The sequence below is a fragment of the Mirounga leonina genome, unplaced genomic scaffold (assembly GCF_011800145.1).
Source record: "Mirounga leonina isolate KUSES-001 unplaced genomic scaffold, KU_Mleo_1.0 Mir_151, whole genome shotgun sequence".
NCBI classification, from domain to species: domain Eukaryota; kingdom Metazoa; phylum Chordata; class Mammalia; order Carnivora; family Phocidae; genus Mirounga; species Mirounga leonina.
Window position 1 is genome coordinate 100,024,659 of NW_023270377.1, and position 17,943 is coordinate 100,042,601.

General features: G+C 44.1%; 1 protein-coding gene across 1 annotated transcript in view; it reads right to left on the bottom strand.

The window, feature by feature from the left end:
* Positions 1-17,943, bottom strand: part of SCTR (secretin receptor) — a 75,169-nt gene that overhangs the window by 55,011 nt on the left and 2,215 nt on the right. Inside the window, exon 3 of the mRNA XM_035006547.1 lies at positions 593-706. Coding sequence (XP_034862438.1) covers positions 593-706 — 114 coding nt within the window. The remainder of the gene's footprint in view (positions 1-592; positions 707-17,943) is intronic.

Sequence of the window (17,943 nt, forward strand, 5' to 3'; positions counted from 1 at the left end):
AAAAAAAAAAAAAAAATATATATATATATATATATATATATATATATCAGCTGTCAGCAACTGCCTCTTCTCCCCGACTCTCTGATACCATGAGACTGGGTCTGTGATCCCCAGGAAACACACACATCACACCCCCTGGCCCAGAGCCTGTGATCAGCAACAGAGCTGCTGCAGGAATGCCTGTACCCACCCAGCATTAAAATCATACTATGCTTGGGGCGCCTGGGTGGCTCAGTTGGTTAAGCGACTGCCTTCGGCTCAGGTCATGATCCTGGAGTCCCAGGATTGAGTCCCGCATCGGGCTCCCTGCTCAGCGGGGGGTCTGCTTCTCCCTCTGACCCTCTTCCCTCTTGTGCTGTCTCATTCTCTCTCTCAAATAAATAAATAAAATCTTAAAAAAAAAATCATACTATGCTCGTTCCTTCCCCCATTCATCTCCCCTAGTTTCTTTCCATCTAGCACCTGACAATATAGCTAATGACTTCATCACATTGCTTGTGATGACTCTTATATTTAGACTCTTATATTGAAACAAGCGGCTTCCCTAAGAATATAGTCACTGTTAGGAGAACCGGCATGCAGCCCCACATACTCGGGCCCTTGTCCCCTCGCGGGGCTCCGCCCGGTCCTTGCTGAAGCCCATCATCACCAGCACCCTCTGGCTTTTCGGCGGAGGCAGTAGAAGAGTTTCAGGGGAAAAATCCACCTACAGGTTGGCAAGCGGCCTGCAGTTTACCAAGGACCTCAAGTAGGCACACATTCGATTCAGTGCCACTTTGAAACTGACATTATCCTTAAAAAGGCAAGAAACTGCCGGAGATAGTGTGAACAGGTACAGTCTTTTAAGTGTTGTCATCATGTCTTGAGTGTCACAAAAATGTTCATACCCTTTGGCCGACTGACTTTCCTTCTAGGAATCCATCCCATATGTGGGAAAAGATTTAGATTTATACAGAAGGATTCTGTATACGCTTAATAGAAACAAAGAGGGCGCCTGGGGAGCTCAGTTGGTTAAGTGACTGCCTTCGGCTCGGGTCATGATCCTGGAGTCTCGGAATCCCTGCTTGGTGGGGAGCCTGCTTCTCCCTCTGACCCTCCCTCCTCTCATGCTCTCTTTCTCTCTTTCTCTCTCTCAAATGGATAAAATCTTAAAAAAAAAAAAAAAAGAAACAAAGAGACTTCTGCTTTCAGGAAGATGTAACACATGTATGTTTTCCCTCTCACTCCTGTTAAGTACAAAAAACCCTGGACATTATATACAAAACAAGCATCAGAAGATTCTGGAAGGTGGAGAGAAGGCAAAGACCTTTTGGCTAAAGACCTCATGACTCAACAAGTGGTGAGTTCCCTGAAGTTTCTTTTCTCCTTGTATATCCCATTACGGAGCTGCAGAAGTTAGCAATAAGGAAATGCAGCCAGATGCAGACCAAAACAAAGCCCCCAATAAAAGCCTGCTCTCTCAAGCCAAGGACCAGGAAAGAGGGAATGTAGCAAGACAGAAAACGTACAGACAACAACTGCCCTACAACAGCCAAACACCACAGAAAAAACTGTGGTCAACTGGGGAGCCAGGACTTCCGCCTTCCCCGGGCTGTGACATGGGTCCCCAACCTCCAGGCCAGGACGGTGTCAGATGGCCAAGTAGGAAGTTGGCACGTTCATCCCTGCTGTGTGCTAACAAAGATCCCCCCCAGCCCATGATGTCAGTGGAGACTGGACTTCCACTCCAATCCAGAAGTAACAAGGTGCTCCTCCATCTCCCCGCTGGGGTGGTGTCACAGGTGCTGAAGGCAAAGAATCCTATACTCAGTAAAAGATTATCTCCAGAAATGAAAGGGAAATCAAGACATTCTCAAGTGATAAGGAAAGCTAAAAGAATTTGTTGCTAGCACCCTACCCTAAAAGAATGGCTAAAGAAAGTTCTCTAAACATGGAAGGCGCCTAGTGGGCACTCAGGACTTTCACCATCGCCAGTGGTGATGAGACCCTACCCACTGCTGTGTTATAAGACCATGTGGGGAGCTGATATTCCCACCCCTCCCGCAGCAGTAAGGGGAGATCATCTCTTCTTTGCCAGCATCAAGTAAGGCAGAGTGGGCTAGCTGGACATCTACTTAAACCTGGCAGAAAGGAGGCAGCCCCCACCCCCTTCCCCTATCAGGAAAAGCCAACTGAGAGAGGCTTAAATAAGACGCAGTCTTACAGCAATACAAAATGTCCTGCTTTCAATCCAAGATCACTCACCATATTAAGAACCAGGAAGCCATCACACTGAAAGAAAAGAGGTGATTCATTGATGCCAACACTGAGGTGACAGGGATCTGGAACGATCTGACAAAGATTGTTAAGCAGCCATCATAAAAATGTTTCAGTGAGCAATTATAAGTATACTTGAAACAAATGTAGAGACACAAACCTCAGCAAAAAGAGAAAGTCTCAGCAAAGAAATAGAAGATGTAAAAAAAATCAAATGTAAATGTTACAACTGAAAAAGACAATAACCGAAGTAAAAAGCTCAGTGGAAGGGCTCAACAGAATGACAGTAGCATGGGGAAGGGGGGGGACAGAGGAAAGGGTCACTGAGCCAGAAGACAGGAGAGTAGAAATCATTCAATGTGAGCAACACAGAGAAAAAATAAACCAAAAATAAAAATGAACAGACTTTGGGGCTCCTGGCTGGCTTAGTCGGTAGAGCATATGACTCTTTATCTTGGGGTTGTGAGTTCAAGCCCCGTGTTAGAGCTTAAAATATTTTTTTATTTAAAAAAAAATAAGTGAGGCACCTGGGTGGCTCAGTTGTTAAGCGTCTGCCTTCAGCTCAGGTCATGATCCCAGGGTCCTGGGATCAAGCCCCACATCGGGCTCCCTGCTCCGCAGGGAGCCTGCTTCTCCCTCTCCCACTCCCCCTGCTTGTGTTCCTGCTCTTGCTATCTCTCTCTCTGTCAAATAAATAAATAAAATCTTTAAAATAAAAAAATTAGAAGTAAAATTAAAAAATTAAATAATCCACAGATAAATAAATAAAAACAAAAAATGAACAGACTTGGGGCACCTGGGTGGCTCAATTGGTTAAGCGCCTGCCTTCAGCTCACATCATGATCCCGGAGTCCTGGGTTCGAGTCCCACATCGGGCTCCCAGCTCAGTGGGCCTCTGACCCTCTCCCCTCTCATGCTGTTTCTCTCTCTCTCTCTCAAATAAATAAGTAAATAAAATCTTAAAAAAAAAAAACAAAAAACAGACTCTCAGGGTTATACGTGACAACAGAAGCACAATCCATAAAAGGAAAGCTGGATAAATTGGACTTCATAAAAATTAAAAACACTTTTGCTTCATGAAAAACCATATTAAGAGGATGAAAAGACAAGTTACAGACTGGGAGAAAATATTTGCAGTTACATATTCAAGAAAGGACTAGTATCTAGAATTTATAAAGAACATTCAAAACTCAACAGTAAATGAACAAAAAATCTAGTTAGAACATAGATAAAAGACATGAAGAGACATTTCACAGGCAATATAGAGATGGCAAATAAGCACGTGAAATTATTAGCTATTAAGTGAATGCAAACTGAAACCACAATGTGTTATCACTGTATTCCTATCATAAGAGCTAAAATTAAAAAAATAGTAACAATAGATGTTGGTGAGGTTGTGGAGACACTAGATCACTCATACATTGCTGGTGGGAATGTAAAATAGTATGGCCACTCTGGAAAACAGGTTCACAGTGCTTTTACAAAAGCTGAACATGCAACTATTATATGACCCAGCAATTGCACTCCTAGGCCTTTATGCCAGAGAAATGAAAATTTATATTCATGCAAAAACCTGTACGTGAATATTTATAGCAGCTTTATTCATAACAGCCCCAGACTGAGACAATCCAGATGTCTTCCAATGGGTGAATGATTAAACAAACGATGGTGCATCCATACTGTGAAACTCCACTCAGCAATAAAAAGGAACAAACTTTTGATACATGTGCCAACCTAGATGAATCTCCAGGGAAGTACGCCGAATGCAAAATGCCAATCCCAAAAGGTTACATAAGGTACTGTATGATTCTATCTGTGTAACTCTTGAAATGACAAAGCTATAGAAATAGAGAACAGATTAGCGGTTGCAGAAATTAAGGAAGGGGTAGGAGCAGGAGGGAAGTGGCCGTGACTGACAGGGCACCTTGAAAGACCCTGGGGGTCATAAAAATGTTCTGTATCTGAACGGTATCAGTGTCGATGCTGGGGTTTTAATACTATAGTACTACCTGTTTTAGGTAGTTTTGCAAGATTTTATCCCTGGGAGAAACTGACAAAAGGCTATGGAGGTGGGGATCTTTCTGTATTATTTCTTACGGTCTATGATTATCTCAAAATTAAAAGTATAAATCTTAAAAAGAGACAATTTAAATATCCGAGGGAACACTCAGCTAACATTCAACATGATATATACTATAATCCTGAAATTACATTCAATGTGATAGTTTCAGCCATTATCCGTGATAGTTCAGAAGACTATTCAGCAGTACAGACTATTACTGGTGACACCATGATATTCAATGAGAAGAGCGTGACACAAAGTTGTATACACAGTATGATTGTAAGGATGTACAATGTACCATATTTTCAGAGGAAAATCTGGAAAAGAATACATGAAAGTATTATGAAAATTATATGAAACTTTAAAAATAATATGTAAATATATAGAGGAAGGTAGATACTTCATTCTATGTCTCTGTTCCCATTCCTACCTCCAGTTATAACCTCTCTGGAAGACACTGCTCTTTGTCTCCTTAATAATTATTCTTCTCTTCCTCTACTGCAATCAGAATTTAAAGATTTATTTATTTATTATTTATTTATTTATTTATTTATTTGAAAGAGAGAGAGAGCATAAGGGGGGAAAGGTCAGAGGGAGAAGCAGACTCCCCGCCGAGCAGGGAGCCCGATGTGGGACTCGATCCCGGGACTCCAGGATCATGACCTGAGCCAAAGGCAGTCGCTTAACCAACTGAGCCACCCAGGCGCCCTACTGCAATCAGAATTTAACTGGGCATATGGTTGCCCATCTGGAGACTAGAGTTTCCAGTTTCCCTACAACTAATGCATGCCCACGTGACTAGGTTCTAGCAATGGGTTAGAACAAAAGACACATGTGCAAATGCTATCTTATGCCCTTAAAAGGAAAGAAACCTGCCTCCCTCTTTCATGTGTGGATATGGTGATCACCCATATTCAATCATGGGGATGAGGGCAACACTTCAGGCTTGACTCTCCTCCCAGATTCAGAGGACAAAATTCATCCTGGACTGCACTTGTGAATGTCCACATTCCACTGCATCCTTTTGGTATTACTAGAGACAACATAACTCAACAGACTTAGGAGGTTTACTGTCAAGGACAGGGAAAGAGGCATTATCGTAATTAGAATTATTGGTCTCAGTCGCTATAGGAGTTTATACATATGACTTCATGGTGGGTGGAGTATACTTCTTTGCCTTGGGCTTGGCCATGTGACTGGTCCCTGGGATATTAGGTAGATCTGATATGAAGAAAAGCTTGAAATATGTTTGCACAGCTGTGCTTGCTCTCTTGCATTTCTGCCACCTGGGGTATCCTGCTGGTCTTGGAAGAATGAATAACACACCAACAGCAGACTTGAACCTGACCTGGGGGCTGGAGCCGAGCCAGCTGAGCCTGGCCTGGATCAATCAAACCCTAGCTCACTTGCAAACAAAGAGGGAAATAAACACTGATCGCTGTATGCCACGGAGTTGTCTGATTGTTACGCAGCATAGCTGAACGACACAGGGTAGGAAAGAGATTCTAGGGCGGCGCCAACGTATACCATTTAGGCAGTGAAGTTTCCCCCAAAAGGTGGCGATTTGCATCTGGGGGATTCAAGAAAAGAGTACTCCCAAAGAGGGGACTCTTAAGAAAAATGGAGCAAGGTTAGAAATGTAGAGGACACCTGCGCTGGGAACATCGCTCCAAGTTCAACTTTCTTGGCGTTTTTCCCTTAGACTGCAGGAAAAAAATAATAATCAGAGGACAGTTTAGCTTTTTCTTCTTATCCTACATTTCTTTTTTTTGAATTGGAGTAAAATATACATAAGATAAAATTTAGCATTTTAACCATGTTTAAACGTACAATTCAGTGGCATTAAGTACATTGGCAATGTTGTGCAACCATCATCACTATTTCCAGAACTTTTTCTTTTTTTTTTTTTTAAAGATTTTATTTATTTATTTGAAAGAGAGAGAATGAGAGAGAGCAAGCACATGAGAGGGGGGAGGGTCAGAGGGAGAAGCAGACTCCCTGCCGAGCAGGGAGCCCGATGCGGGACTCGATCCAGGGACTCCAGGATCATGACCTGAGCCGAAGGCAGTCGCTTAACCAACTGAGCCACCCAGGCGCCCTCCAGAACTTTTTCAACATCACACCAGAAACTCTGTACCCATTAAGCAATAACTACCCATTTCCCTCCTTCTGTAGCCTCTGATGACTTCTAGTCTACTTTCTGACTCTCCAAATCTGCCTATTCTCGGTATTTCATGTAAGTGGAATCATACGCTATTTTTTCTATGTCTGGCTTACTTCACTTAGTATGTTTTGAAGATTCATCCACATTGTAGCATCTATCAGAATTTCCTTCCTTTGTCAGGCTGAATAATATTCCATTCTGTGTATACACCATGTTTTGTCCTTCCATTCATCTGTTGATGGATACTCGTGTTGCTTCCCCCTCTAGGCTATTGTAAATAATGCTGCAATGAACGTGGGGGTGCAGATATCTGAGTCCCTGCTTTTGATTCTTTTGGGTGTATACCCAGAGACAGAACTGCTGAATCACGTGGTAATTCTATGTTTACTTTTTTAGGAACCACCAAATGGTTTTCCACAGCAGCTGTACCATTTTACATTCCCACTAGCAATGCACAAGGGTTCTGTTATCTCCACATCCTCATCAACACTTGTTATTTTTTATTTTACTTTATATATTTTTAAAGATTTTATTTATTTATTTATTTATTTATTTGAGAGAGAAACGAGGAGGAGCAGAGGGGGAGGAAGAGAGAAGGGAAAGAATATGAAGCAGACTCCCCACAGATTGTGGAGCCCAACATGGGGCTCGATCTCACTATGCTGAGATCATGACCTGAGCTGAAATCAAGAGTCAGAGGTTTAACCAACCGAGCCACCCAGGTGCCCCTATTTTACTTTGTATGTTTTTAAAGTAGGCACACCCAATGTGGGGCTCGAACTCAGGACCCTGAAATCAAGAGTCGCACATTCTACCGACTGAGCCAGCCAGGATCCCCTGTTTTTGTATTTTGTTTTAATAACAGCCATCTTGATGGGTGTGAAGTGGCTCATTCCACATTTCTATTTCCCTTGATCCTTCCATTAGAATGTAAGAAACCAAAATAATTTTGTGTTGTGGTGGCTTGCCAGCAGCAGCATTCTGCTGAAAGGACTGAGCCCATGGCTCCATATGGTGACCAGCAATTAAGAAAAGGGGCCCTTCCAGGGGCGCCTGGGTGGCTCAGTCGTTAAGCGTCTGCCTTCAGCTCAGGTCATGATCCCAGGGCCTGGGATTGAGCCCCGCATCGGACTCCCTGTTCAGTGGGACGTCTTCTTCTCCCTCTCCCATTCCCCCTGCTTGTGTTCCCTCTCTTGCTGTGTCTCTCTCTGTCAAATAAATAAATAAAATCTTAAAAAAAAAATGGGGACCCTTCGGGGTGCTGGGAGAGGCTGGGAGGAGTGTATTCAATGGAGCAACCACCCAGTAGGAGCATTGGAGAGAGAATAAATGGGAAACAAGCCCTCTTGTGATCTAAATTAACCTAGAGAAGGGAAGAAGCTGCATGTATATTTATGTGTATATTTCTATATAATTATTAAACATAATTTTACTTAAAATTCACAGGCAAGGGGCACCTGGGTGGCTCAGTCAGTTAACTGTCCAACTCTTGGTTTCGGCTCAGTTCACGATCTCGGGGTCATGAGATCGAGCCCAAAGTCCAGCTCTGCGCTCTTCACTGAGTCTGCTTGGGATTCTCTCTCCCTCTTCCTTTGCCCTTCCCCACTGTGCTCTCTCTGTCCCTCTCAAAAATAAATAAATAAAATCTTTATAAATAAATAAATGAATGAATACATACATACATACATACATAAAATTCACAGGAGAAACAGACAAATGAAGATGAAAGAACTGCTAACATTGTTCTCAAAACAAGAGCTATTAGTCCTTAGAAGTTACCTTTAAACAGTTAAAAAATTTGTATTTGTGTATATGTGGTTTTTTTTTTTTTTTACTTGTACGAGTGCCAAGGAATTTGTCATGAAAAATAGCAGTTTCCTTCCCTAATCTTTATCTACTTTCCAGAGGCAACCATTTCAACTCTTTGTAGCTGTTCATTTTTGTTTTTAATCTCCATATTGTTTTTAAGATTTTTTTAAAGTAATCTCTACACCCAACGTGGGGCTCAAACTCACAACCCCAAGATCAAGAGTCGCATGCTTCTCTGACTGAGCCAGCCAGGCACCCCTCCATATTTAAATATTATATTCCTATACTGCTATTTCTTGGCTTATTAATCTGAGACACTATTTAAAACTCTCTGTTACGGAAGATAAAGATTTAGATGTTTTTAAATCTCCCTACATATACTTCTGTCCCCCATATAAACATATACTTCTCTTGATTTAATTTTTAGTTAAATGAATGGTCTGTATTTATAATGTCTTGTTTTGACTGTGAAATATCATTCACCGCTAAGTCTAGCCATGTAAAATGATTACGTCTCTTCTCGTACATATTGTTTTTCCTGACGTTAATAATTAATTTGTTTTTCTCATTTGATTAGTGTTCTATGTACATATGGCTAATTTTTCCAAGTGCTCCAACAGCTCCGAGAGACATCTATCAACAGTGGTATTTGTTTTACTTCTGGAGACCTCCCTGCCGGTCCTCCTTCCTCTAGCTCCAATCTGGACCTGATGCCTGGCTGTGGTTTGGGGTACCTCTCCCCAACTCTTCTGACTAGACTTCACTTTCATAGATTCCACATCTTTTTCCTTGCTTCACTTCCTTGTTTTGCAGAAGCACATTCTCTAGTCACTTCCTATGAAAGCGTATGTGGGAGATAAACTTTGAAATCTCTGCAGGAGTGAAAAAGCTTCTATTAATTTGATAATTAATCAAATTTGGGCAGAGAATTCTGGGTTGAAAAGAAATTTCCTTCCATATTTTGAAGGCATTTCTCCTTCTCTCTTCCAATATCTATAAGAAATCCAACTGTACTTCCAAACCTTTTGTATGTGACTTTTGTTTTCTCTGTAGAAATACTCAGGATTTTTCTTGTTTTTTTTTTAAAGATTTTTATTTATTTATTTATTTGACAGAGAGAGAGATAGCGAGAGAGGGAACACAAACAGGGCGAGTGGGAGAGGGAGAAGCAGGCTTCCCGCCGAGCAGGGAGCTTGATGCGGGGCTCGATCCCAAGACCCTGGGATCACGACCTGAGCCAAAGGCAGACGCTTAACAACTGAGCCACCCAGGCGCCCCAGGATTTTTCTTGTTTTTAGTTGCTTTTAAATTCCTTGCAGAAATGTTTTTTTTATTCATTCATTAGATACTCTGGGGACATTTCTATCTGAAGATTTGTGTTCTTCATGTCTGGGAATTTTTTAAATGTTATGTGATTTATTTTACTACTTCCTCCCTTCATCTTCTCTATTCTGTCTTCCTAGAATTCATATTATTTGAATAATGGACAACCCAGATGGACCCTCTAGTCTTTTCACCTTCCTCTACTCTTCTACCATTGTGTCACTTGACATCACCTGTTGAGTTTCCTAATAAATGTTTTGTCATCATACACTTAATTTCCAGGCAGCCTTTCTTATTCTCTGGTGATTCCTTTTGTCCAGCAGCCTCTTTCCCAGACTCTTTCTTCTTAGATCTGGCATGCTTTTTTTTTTTTTTTTTTAAGATTTATTTATTTATTTGAAGAGACAGAGCACGAGGAGGGGGAGCGAGAAAGGGAGAGGGAGAGAGAGAATCCTCAGGCAGACTCCCTGTTGAGCATGGAGACGGACACAGGGCTGAATCCCAGGACCCTGAGATCATGACCTGAGCTGAAATCAAGAGTCAGACGCTTAACCGCCTGAGCCACCCAGGTGCCCCTAGATCTTTTTAAAGAACTGTATTTCAGGACATTAACTGTAATCCTGTGACCTTTTCTCCTCTCTGCATGGTGGATATTTCCTCTTTCCCTTCTGTTTGTTTGCTTTCACACTGGAGGCCTTCCTTAATGCCATATGTATATATATACATACATATATATATACACACACACATATATGTCATTGTATATAATATATGTATGTATGTATATTATGGAAGTATGATTGACACACACTGTTACATTAGTTTCAGGTGCACAATGTAATGATTCCACAAATCTGTACATTAATGCTATGCTCACCTCCAGTGTAGCTGCCATCAGTCGCCATACAACCCCATCACAATCCCATTGGCTAAGGTCCCTGTGCTGTGCTCAATGCCACAGTTAAGCTTGAAGCACTAATGGGGTCCTTAGAACCACCGTGGGCCTGAACAGTTTGTGGCCTTTGCTACACAATAAATAATCAGGCTGAGCGGGTCCCCACAGTCAGGATCTGTTTGTCCTCCTTGCTCGGAGCCTTTCCAGGGCGCTGCAGGCCAACCGGACACCCCTCTGCCCGGTGCGCACATGTAGGTTGGTATTTTTCCCACAATGCTACCCCTACTTCATTCGCTTTCCATTCCCAAAGATTTCTTGAAATCTCTGCTTCATTGTTGTATCATCTTGTTCCCTTTGACTTTGTGAGTTTGTACCCTTGTGATTCCTTTACTATCATGTTAAGGATGTTCCCAGGGACAGAGTAGATAAACGCCTGTGGTTATCTGCCATTTGAAACTGGATGTCCTAATGTAACATTCAAATATAATAGAAATATATATTTGGTGTTCATCTCTGGTTCCTGGCCTAGTGATCCTAAAACGCTTGTAATTTTCTGAGCATTAGGGGTGAGAAAGGCATCTTTTGTTATAATATCGGGTCTTACTCTTCAGTTCCTAATACAAGAGCTTCTAAGACCCTTGGGATCTCCAAAGTGATGAGTGACTTTGTATATGCTGATAAGACGACTGGTGGCTGGCGCCCCTAGATATCTGCAGGATGGGGGCTGGTCACCAGAAAGACCAACCATGGGGTGAGAGATTGGAACTTCCAGCTTCCCTTCTGACCACAGGAGATGGGAGGGAGGGCAGAGACTGAGTTAGTCACCAATGGTCAGTGATTTTGTCAATCATGCCTATGTAATGAAACCTACATAAATACCCTACACAAGAGGGTTTGGAGAGCATCCATGTTCCCCCTTCTTCACCCTCTGCATCTCTTTCACTTGCCTGTCCCTGAGTGGTATCCTTTATGATAAACCAGTAATGGCAAGTAAAGTACTTTCCTGAGTTCTGTGAGTTCTTCTAGCAAATTACCGAATGAAAGGAGGAGGTCATGGGAATCCCCGATGTACAGCAGCAGATCAGCCGGAAGTACGGGTGACCCACGTTCATGATTGGCATCTAAAGTAGAAGTGGTCTTGTGGACTGTGTCCTTAGCCCACAGGGTCTGTGCTGATTCCAGGTGGTTAGAGTCAAAACTGAATTGAATTTGATTTTTTTTTAAGATTTTATTTATTTATTTGAGAGAGAGAGCACGAGCCAGGGGAGGGGCAGAGAGAGAAGGAGAAGCAGGCTCCTCGCTGAGCAGGGGGCGTGTGACTTTTGTGACTTGGTCCTGGGGCTCAACCCTGGGACTCCCAGAATCATGACCTGAGCCAAAGGCAGACACTTAGCCAACTGAGCCACCCAGGTGCCCCAGAACTGAATTGAATTTTACTTTTTTTTTTTTAAGATTTTATTTATTTATTTGACAGAGAGAGAGATAGAGAGAGCAGGAACACAAGCAGGGGGAGTGGGAGAGGGAGAAGCAGGCTTCCCGCCAAGCAGGGAGCCCGATGTGGGACTCGATCCCAGGACCCTGGGATCATGACCTGAGCCGAAGGCAGACGCTTAACGACTGAGCCACCCAGGCGCCCTGAATTGAATTTTAGAACACCCAGCTGGTGTCTGGCGAGTTTAACTGGTTGTCAATGTGAGGAAAAACCACATATATTTAGCACCGTAAGTGAAATATTTTGAGCAGAAAATCCCAAAATAGTTGGTACCAAGAATGGGATGCTGCTTCGTAGTAAAAATGGCATCTCGGACCAAAGTACACTTAAAAATATGTATTCCTCATAAGTTCACTAAGAGAGTATAAGAGAAAAGGATTTTACTAAATGGTACTTTTCTTTATTATTTAAGTTAACCAAACAAAAAGACACATTACATGACTTTCCTCTTCAGTTTCAGATTTTGAGTCCAGGCCATCTTTACATCTGGAGTTTTAAAAATATTGCTGCAATCATGTCAAACTTTAAAAAGAATACTGGCATCATGAAATTTTTCATATAACTTTTGTCTTTTGCTGGAATTTTAAGTTAACTTTCTTTTTTCTTGTTAATCACAAAATTCATAGGCCTTCACTTTATCCCTTGCATAGCATAGTTGCACTCCATGGTCCTGAATAGAGCAGCTCTGCCAAGGAGCCTCTGTGGAAGTGACTTCAAGGAGTCTTCGACTTTCTGGACTAAATCCTCTGTTTCAGAACTGTGGAACTGATCTGCCCATTGCCATCCTGGGTAAATTACACTTTTTTGTATCCCATATTTTATTATTATTTTTTTAAGTAGGCTCCATAGCCAACATGGGTCTTGAACTCATAACCCTACGATCAAGAGTCACATGCTCTACCGACTGAGCCAGCCAGCACCCCTGTATCCCATATTTTAGATTCAGTTTTGGCTTTGCTGGGAATAACCTCTAGTAATTTTTTTTTTTTTAAGAAAGGCACTTAAGTTGTAATCTTTCTTAGACTGTGTATCTAGTAGTGTCTCTGTACAAGTATCACTCTTTGATACTTCAGCACTGACCTTGGCCCCCAGTCATGGCTGGCCCACTACAGGGTACAAGTTCATACTTGTTGCTTCATGATTGTGTGATTAGCTTCCACTGTCCCATTCTTTGGGGTATTTTCTCAGATGGTAGACATATTTTGAGGTGTCTGCTCAACCTATTAGGCAACAACTCTTCTCTGGGAAGACCCCTTCACCCTTAGGTGTGTGGTGAAGTCCCATTTCAATGATCAGACCTTTGGAGAAAACCTAACCGAGATTGGGACAATGTGCTTTCCTCTCTTGGATATTTGGTATTGTAAGCGGAGTAAGGTCAATCTCTCCCATTCCTAAAGCATGTACTCTTGGAAAGCTATGGGGCAGCATATTCTGTCCTTCAGAAAGCAACAGAAAACTTCAGTCTGCAGAGAGAGAGAATAATTAAGCAAAATAAGAGAAGAAAGATGTCGAGAGAGTTCTACTAGTTTAACTTTGGACTCTTGAATCTGAAAAGGTAAAATCTGGGAGGAGATAAAGTGAAAATCTATTGGATTCCGAAGAAGGTGAAGAGACTCAACATCACTCTGCCAATCACACTTCATGATATAATCACTTGCCTGCCAACTTAGACTGGAAAAGAATTTTTTCAAGGGGGAAATAAAAGGAGACATGGTACTAGCTAGTTTATACAATGAGAACTAAGAAGAGGAAACTCATTACCAAATAACCAGTTCAAAATGCAAAATTTCATCAAATACTTATTGGGCACCTACTCTATGCCAAGCAATTGATTCATCACTGAGGACACGAAGGTGAATGGGACATAGTTCCTGCTCTTGAAGCTCATGGCTTGAGGGGTCCGGAGAGGCCATAGCTGAAGTACACAACGAAGGAAGCAGCCAGATCATAATGGACCAAGAGTGGAGGCAGGGGACCCGCCCTCCAGGAGGTGGCTCCACGGCTTCGGGAAGAAGTGAGAGTCATTGGACCCAGAACAGCAACACCAGAACATCCCATAAAGAATAGGGCCCAATGTGACAGTGAACAGGCAGATTATGCAGCAGCAGGCCGTGGACTGAATGTTGGGGTGAGGGCAGGGGACAGTGTGACTCCCACGAGGCTGGTTTGGGTGCCTCCATAGTTTCAAGAACAGGAAAAACAAGGAAAAGAGAAGAGAAGAAGGCTTAGGAGCTGGGGTAAGATGAGTTTGGAAGGCTGGATTTATGATGAGGTAGGACTGCTGAGGAAGATCACACAGTAAGAGTGAGCAGAGTGAGGAGAGCAAGGACAAGCCTGGACAAGAGATCCTTACAGGACTGAGAAGATGGAGGGCAAATGGCGATCAGAAGCCCGTAAAGAGCAGAAGCCAACGGAGTGGGGAGTGGAAAGGAGGGAGGGTCCCGCACGGGATACCTCGAGAGGCAGGGGTCCCATGCCCGCTTTGCCCAAGACAGTCAGGTGTATGCCTGCCATCTCGACATCATTACAGACAACCTCCCGTCTCTCTCATAAATCATGTGGTCCCTCTAGGTCGGACCAGGGCCAAAAAGGATGTAATGAAGACAACGAAATTAAAGTCACACAAGAGACTGATTTCAGCAGGTGGTGGGGTGGGAGCGGGCGGTGGCAGGCTAAGAAATCAGTGTAAGTGGAGGCAAGCATCATGGATGCTTCTTCCCAGAAGCTGGCCGTCAGGGGGCAGAGATGGAACAGCGCTTGGAAGGCCCAGAGTGCAGAGGGAGGGCTCTTTACCACCTGGTTGGATAGACTTGGGCAAGTTGACCAGCTGATGGGAAAAGACGGTTAGAGGAAAATGGCAAAGACTGGGCACGATGGCTTGGCTGTGTCCTCTCAGGATGGGAGTGCCCATGGATTTGGGTGGAAGGATTAGGAGCACAGGTGCAGGGACTGGCCACACCAGCTGGAGAAGTGCCTCTCTTCCACTCAGATGATGCTAGGGACTGAATGTCTGTGACACCCCCAAATTCCTATGTTGAAACCCTATCCGCCAGTGTGGCTGTATTTGGAGACAGGGCCTGGAGGGAGGTAACAAAGGTTAAACATGGTCATAAGGGTGGGCCCCTGATCTGATAGGATTAGTGTCCTTATAAGAAGAGACACCAGAGAGCTTGGGTAGTGATCCCAGAGTCCTGGGATCGAGCCCCGCGCTGGGCTCCCTGCTCGGTGGGAAGCCTGCTTCTCCCTCTCCCACTCCCCCTGCTTGTGTTCCTGCTCTCACTATCTCTCTCTCTCTGTCAAATAAATAAATAAAATCTTAAAAAAAAAAAAAAAGAGCCAGATGTTGGTCGGAGAAAGTTCATTCTCTGACTCTCAGGAAATAGGAGGCAAGCCTGTCTATTGAAAATGAAAGAGGGGTTGGTAAGATCAGGAACATAGACATCAGGGAGAGCCCACTGGTGAGGGATCGATGTCTGACATATGGGGATTCTGGAGAAGACAGGAAAACTTAGGAATGTTGGCAGCATGGTGGGCTGGGACTTCAGGACAAGGCCAAGCAGAGATGTCCCTTCCCTGAATGCTCCTTGGAATCTGCCGGACACAGAATATTGAGGCTGGCTGAGCCCCAGGATATTATTATTTTCTGGAGTCCACAGGAACACTGAGCAGCCCTCTGTTTGTAATGTAAGCAAGTAGATAGGATCTGAGTGTTGTGGATTTTACCTTGGGCTGCAGGTTGTCCCAATGCCCGAGTGAAGGTCAGTGGTGAGAAACCTCAGCTTACTAAGGGCAGGGAAGCAAGGATTAAGTCGGGGGACATTGGAGGGCGCCACCGTGGTGGTGGAACTCTAACCCTGGTTATGAAGTCTGGGCTGTCAAAGACGGGTGCCAGGAAGAGAGCTATGTGCTCCCTCCTTCCTGGACGTGGAGGAAGCCATAGGGCAGGGATAATGGGGACAGGGTGGAGAGAGGTGGGCTCCATGGGAGCGCAGAAAGGCGATGCCAAAGCTAAGAGAAGGAGCCCCCTAAGGAGTCTGGGAAGTGTACTGCCTGGTTGATTGATTTTGTGACCCCAAGCTCATCTCTGGCCCCTTTAATAAAACGCTGTGTGTAATTCAGTATTTGTTTTATGTTTTATAAAGCGATTAGATTAAACTGAAATTAATGTCACTTTGAGGCTCGGGAGAGCATTTTGCGACAGCCCTTTGGGTACCGGAAACCAGCGCAGGCCTCTTTCTGGGAGCAGATGCGGGTGCTGGTTAGGAATCCTGGGGTTGGGTCCTCACACCGTGTCTGGGTGGGTGGCCCTGACAAATGGCTTCACCTCTCTCTGAGCCTCTGCTCCTTCCTCTGCACAATGAGGGTTATGAGAATAAAGTCAGATGGTGCTGGCAAGGACTTGGCAGAGTATCTGGTGTGAAGTGAGTGCTCAGTAAAGGACACCTTTATCATCATCATCTTCGTTCACATTCATTTTAGAGATAGTAGCAATTTCAAAAGAAATCCACAAATATTTCCCCAGAAGATGAGAAGGTGATCTTTCAGGGATATAAAAAATCCCAGGGGCGCCTGTGTGGCTCAGTCATTAAGCATCTGCCTTCAGCTCAACTCATGATCCCAGGGTCCTGGGATCGAGCCCCACATCGGGCTCCTTGCTTAGCAGGGGGCCTGCTTCTCCCTCTCCCTCTGCCTTCCATTCCCCCTGCTTGTGTGCGCGCGCTCTCTCTCTCTCTCCCTCTGTCAGATAAATAAATAAAATCTTAAAAAAAAAAAAAATCCCAGAGAGTCTCCTCTGAAGAGTTGTCAATAGCCAGCTCCTCAGGTGACCCTTGCAGGTCTTCCTAAAATTCTGCTCGCCCGGTTGCCACCGAGCTTGTCAGCCCCTGGAGGTGGTAGCACCATGTGCCAGACCCCCAAGCCAGGACCTTTTCTGTTTCTGAGCCATTCACTGAGATGGAAGGGAGAGAGGTGGGAGAGCAGGGAGGGAGGCTGGAGAAGATCAAGCCCATTCTCAGCACAAGTCATTTTGTGTGCAAGTGGGTGTTCATCGGGGACCTTGGCTCCGATTCCTTGTCACCAAGCCCACTCCCCTGAATCCAACATGCAATTGACCCCTATTGTTAGTTCTGCTCATGCATTTCCCCTGAAACAGGACAACCTTTAAGGCAGTGGTTCTCGACCAGGGGCAGTTCTGCCCTCCCTGCCTCCCAGAGGACATCGGGTAATGTCTGGAGACATTTTTCTGTGGGCACAACGTGGACAGGTGCTCCTGGCTTCTAGTGGGTAAAGGCCAGGGATGGTGCTAGATGCACACAATGCACAGGACAGTCCCCCAAGACAAAGAATTCTGTGACTCCCCCTCTGTCCTCCGGATCCTCATTAGTACTTCCCTCTGGCTTCCTCCATGCCGGGGGAAGACCTAGCTCCCTTCCTGGCACCCCTTGCCGAAAGCCCAGATTTAATATCCGGGGTTACAGTGTCAAAGTTAAGAAACCCCACTTGAAGGAAAAGGCAACCCTCTCCACCCCACTTAACTCACTATGGTTATCGAGTTGGCAGTTTGCCAGATGCCACGGATTAAAAAGCCCTACCTTGAGTGACTGTTTTTCATTGGCTTGACACGGTTATGTACAATTTTATAAGCAAGGGTTACCTTCAAGATGTCATTGTTTATTACTTGGTGCTATACGAAAGTGCCATAGCTTACGACACTCCCTTTGGATGTCGTCACTTCATTCATTCACTCACTCACTCATTCACTCAACCAACACACACTCATTGAGCTCCTTCTTACACTGAGACAGGCTCTAGGGATAGAGGATGAATAAGATATCTCAAAGTGTGTGTATTGGGGAGGAGGAAGAGGACAGATGTGCTAGTGAATAATCTCAACATCCTTCCAGGTAGAAGTCCTCATGAGATTCATGGGGGTGGGATAGCAA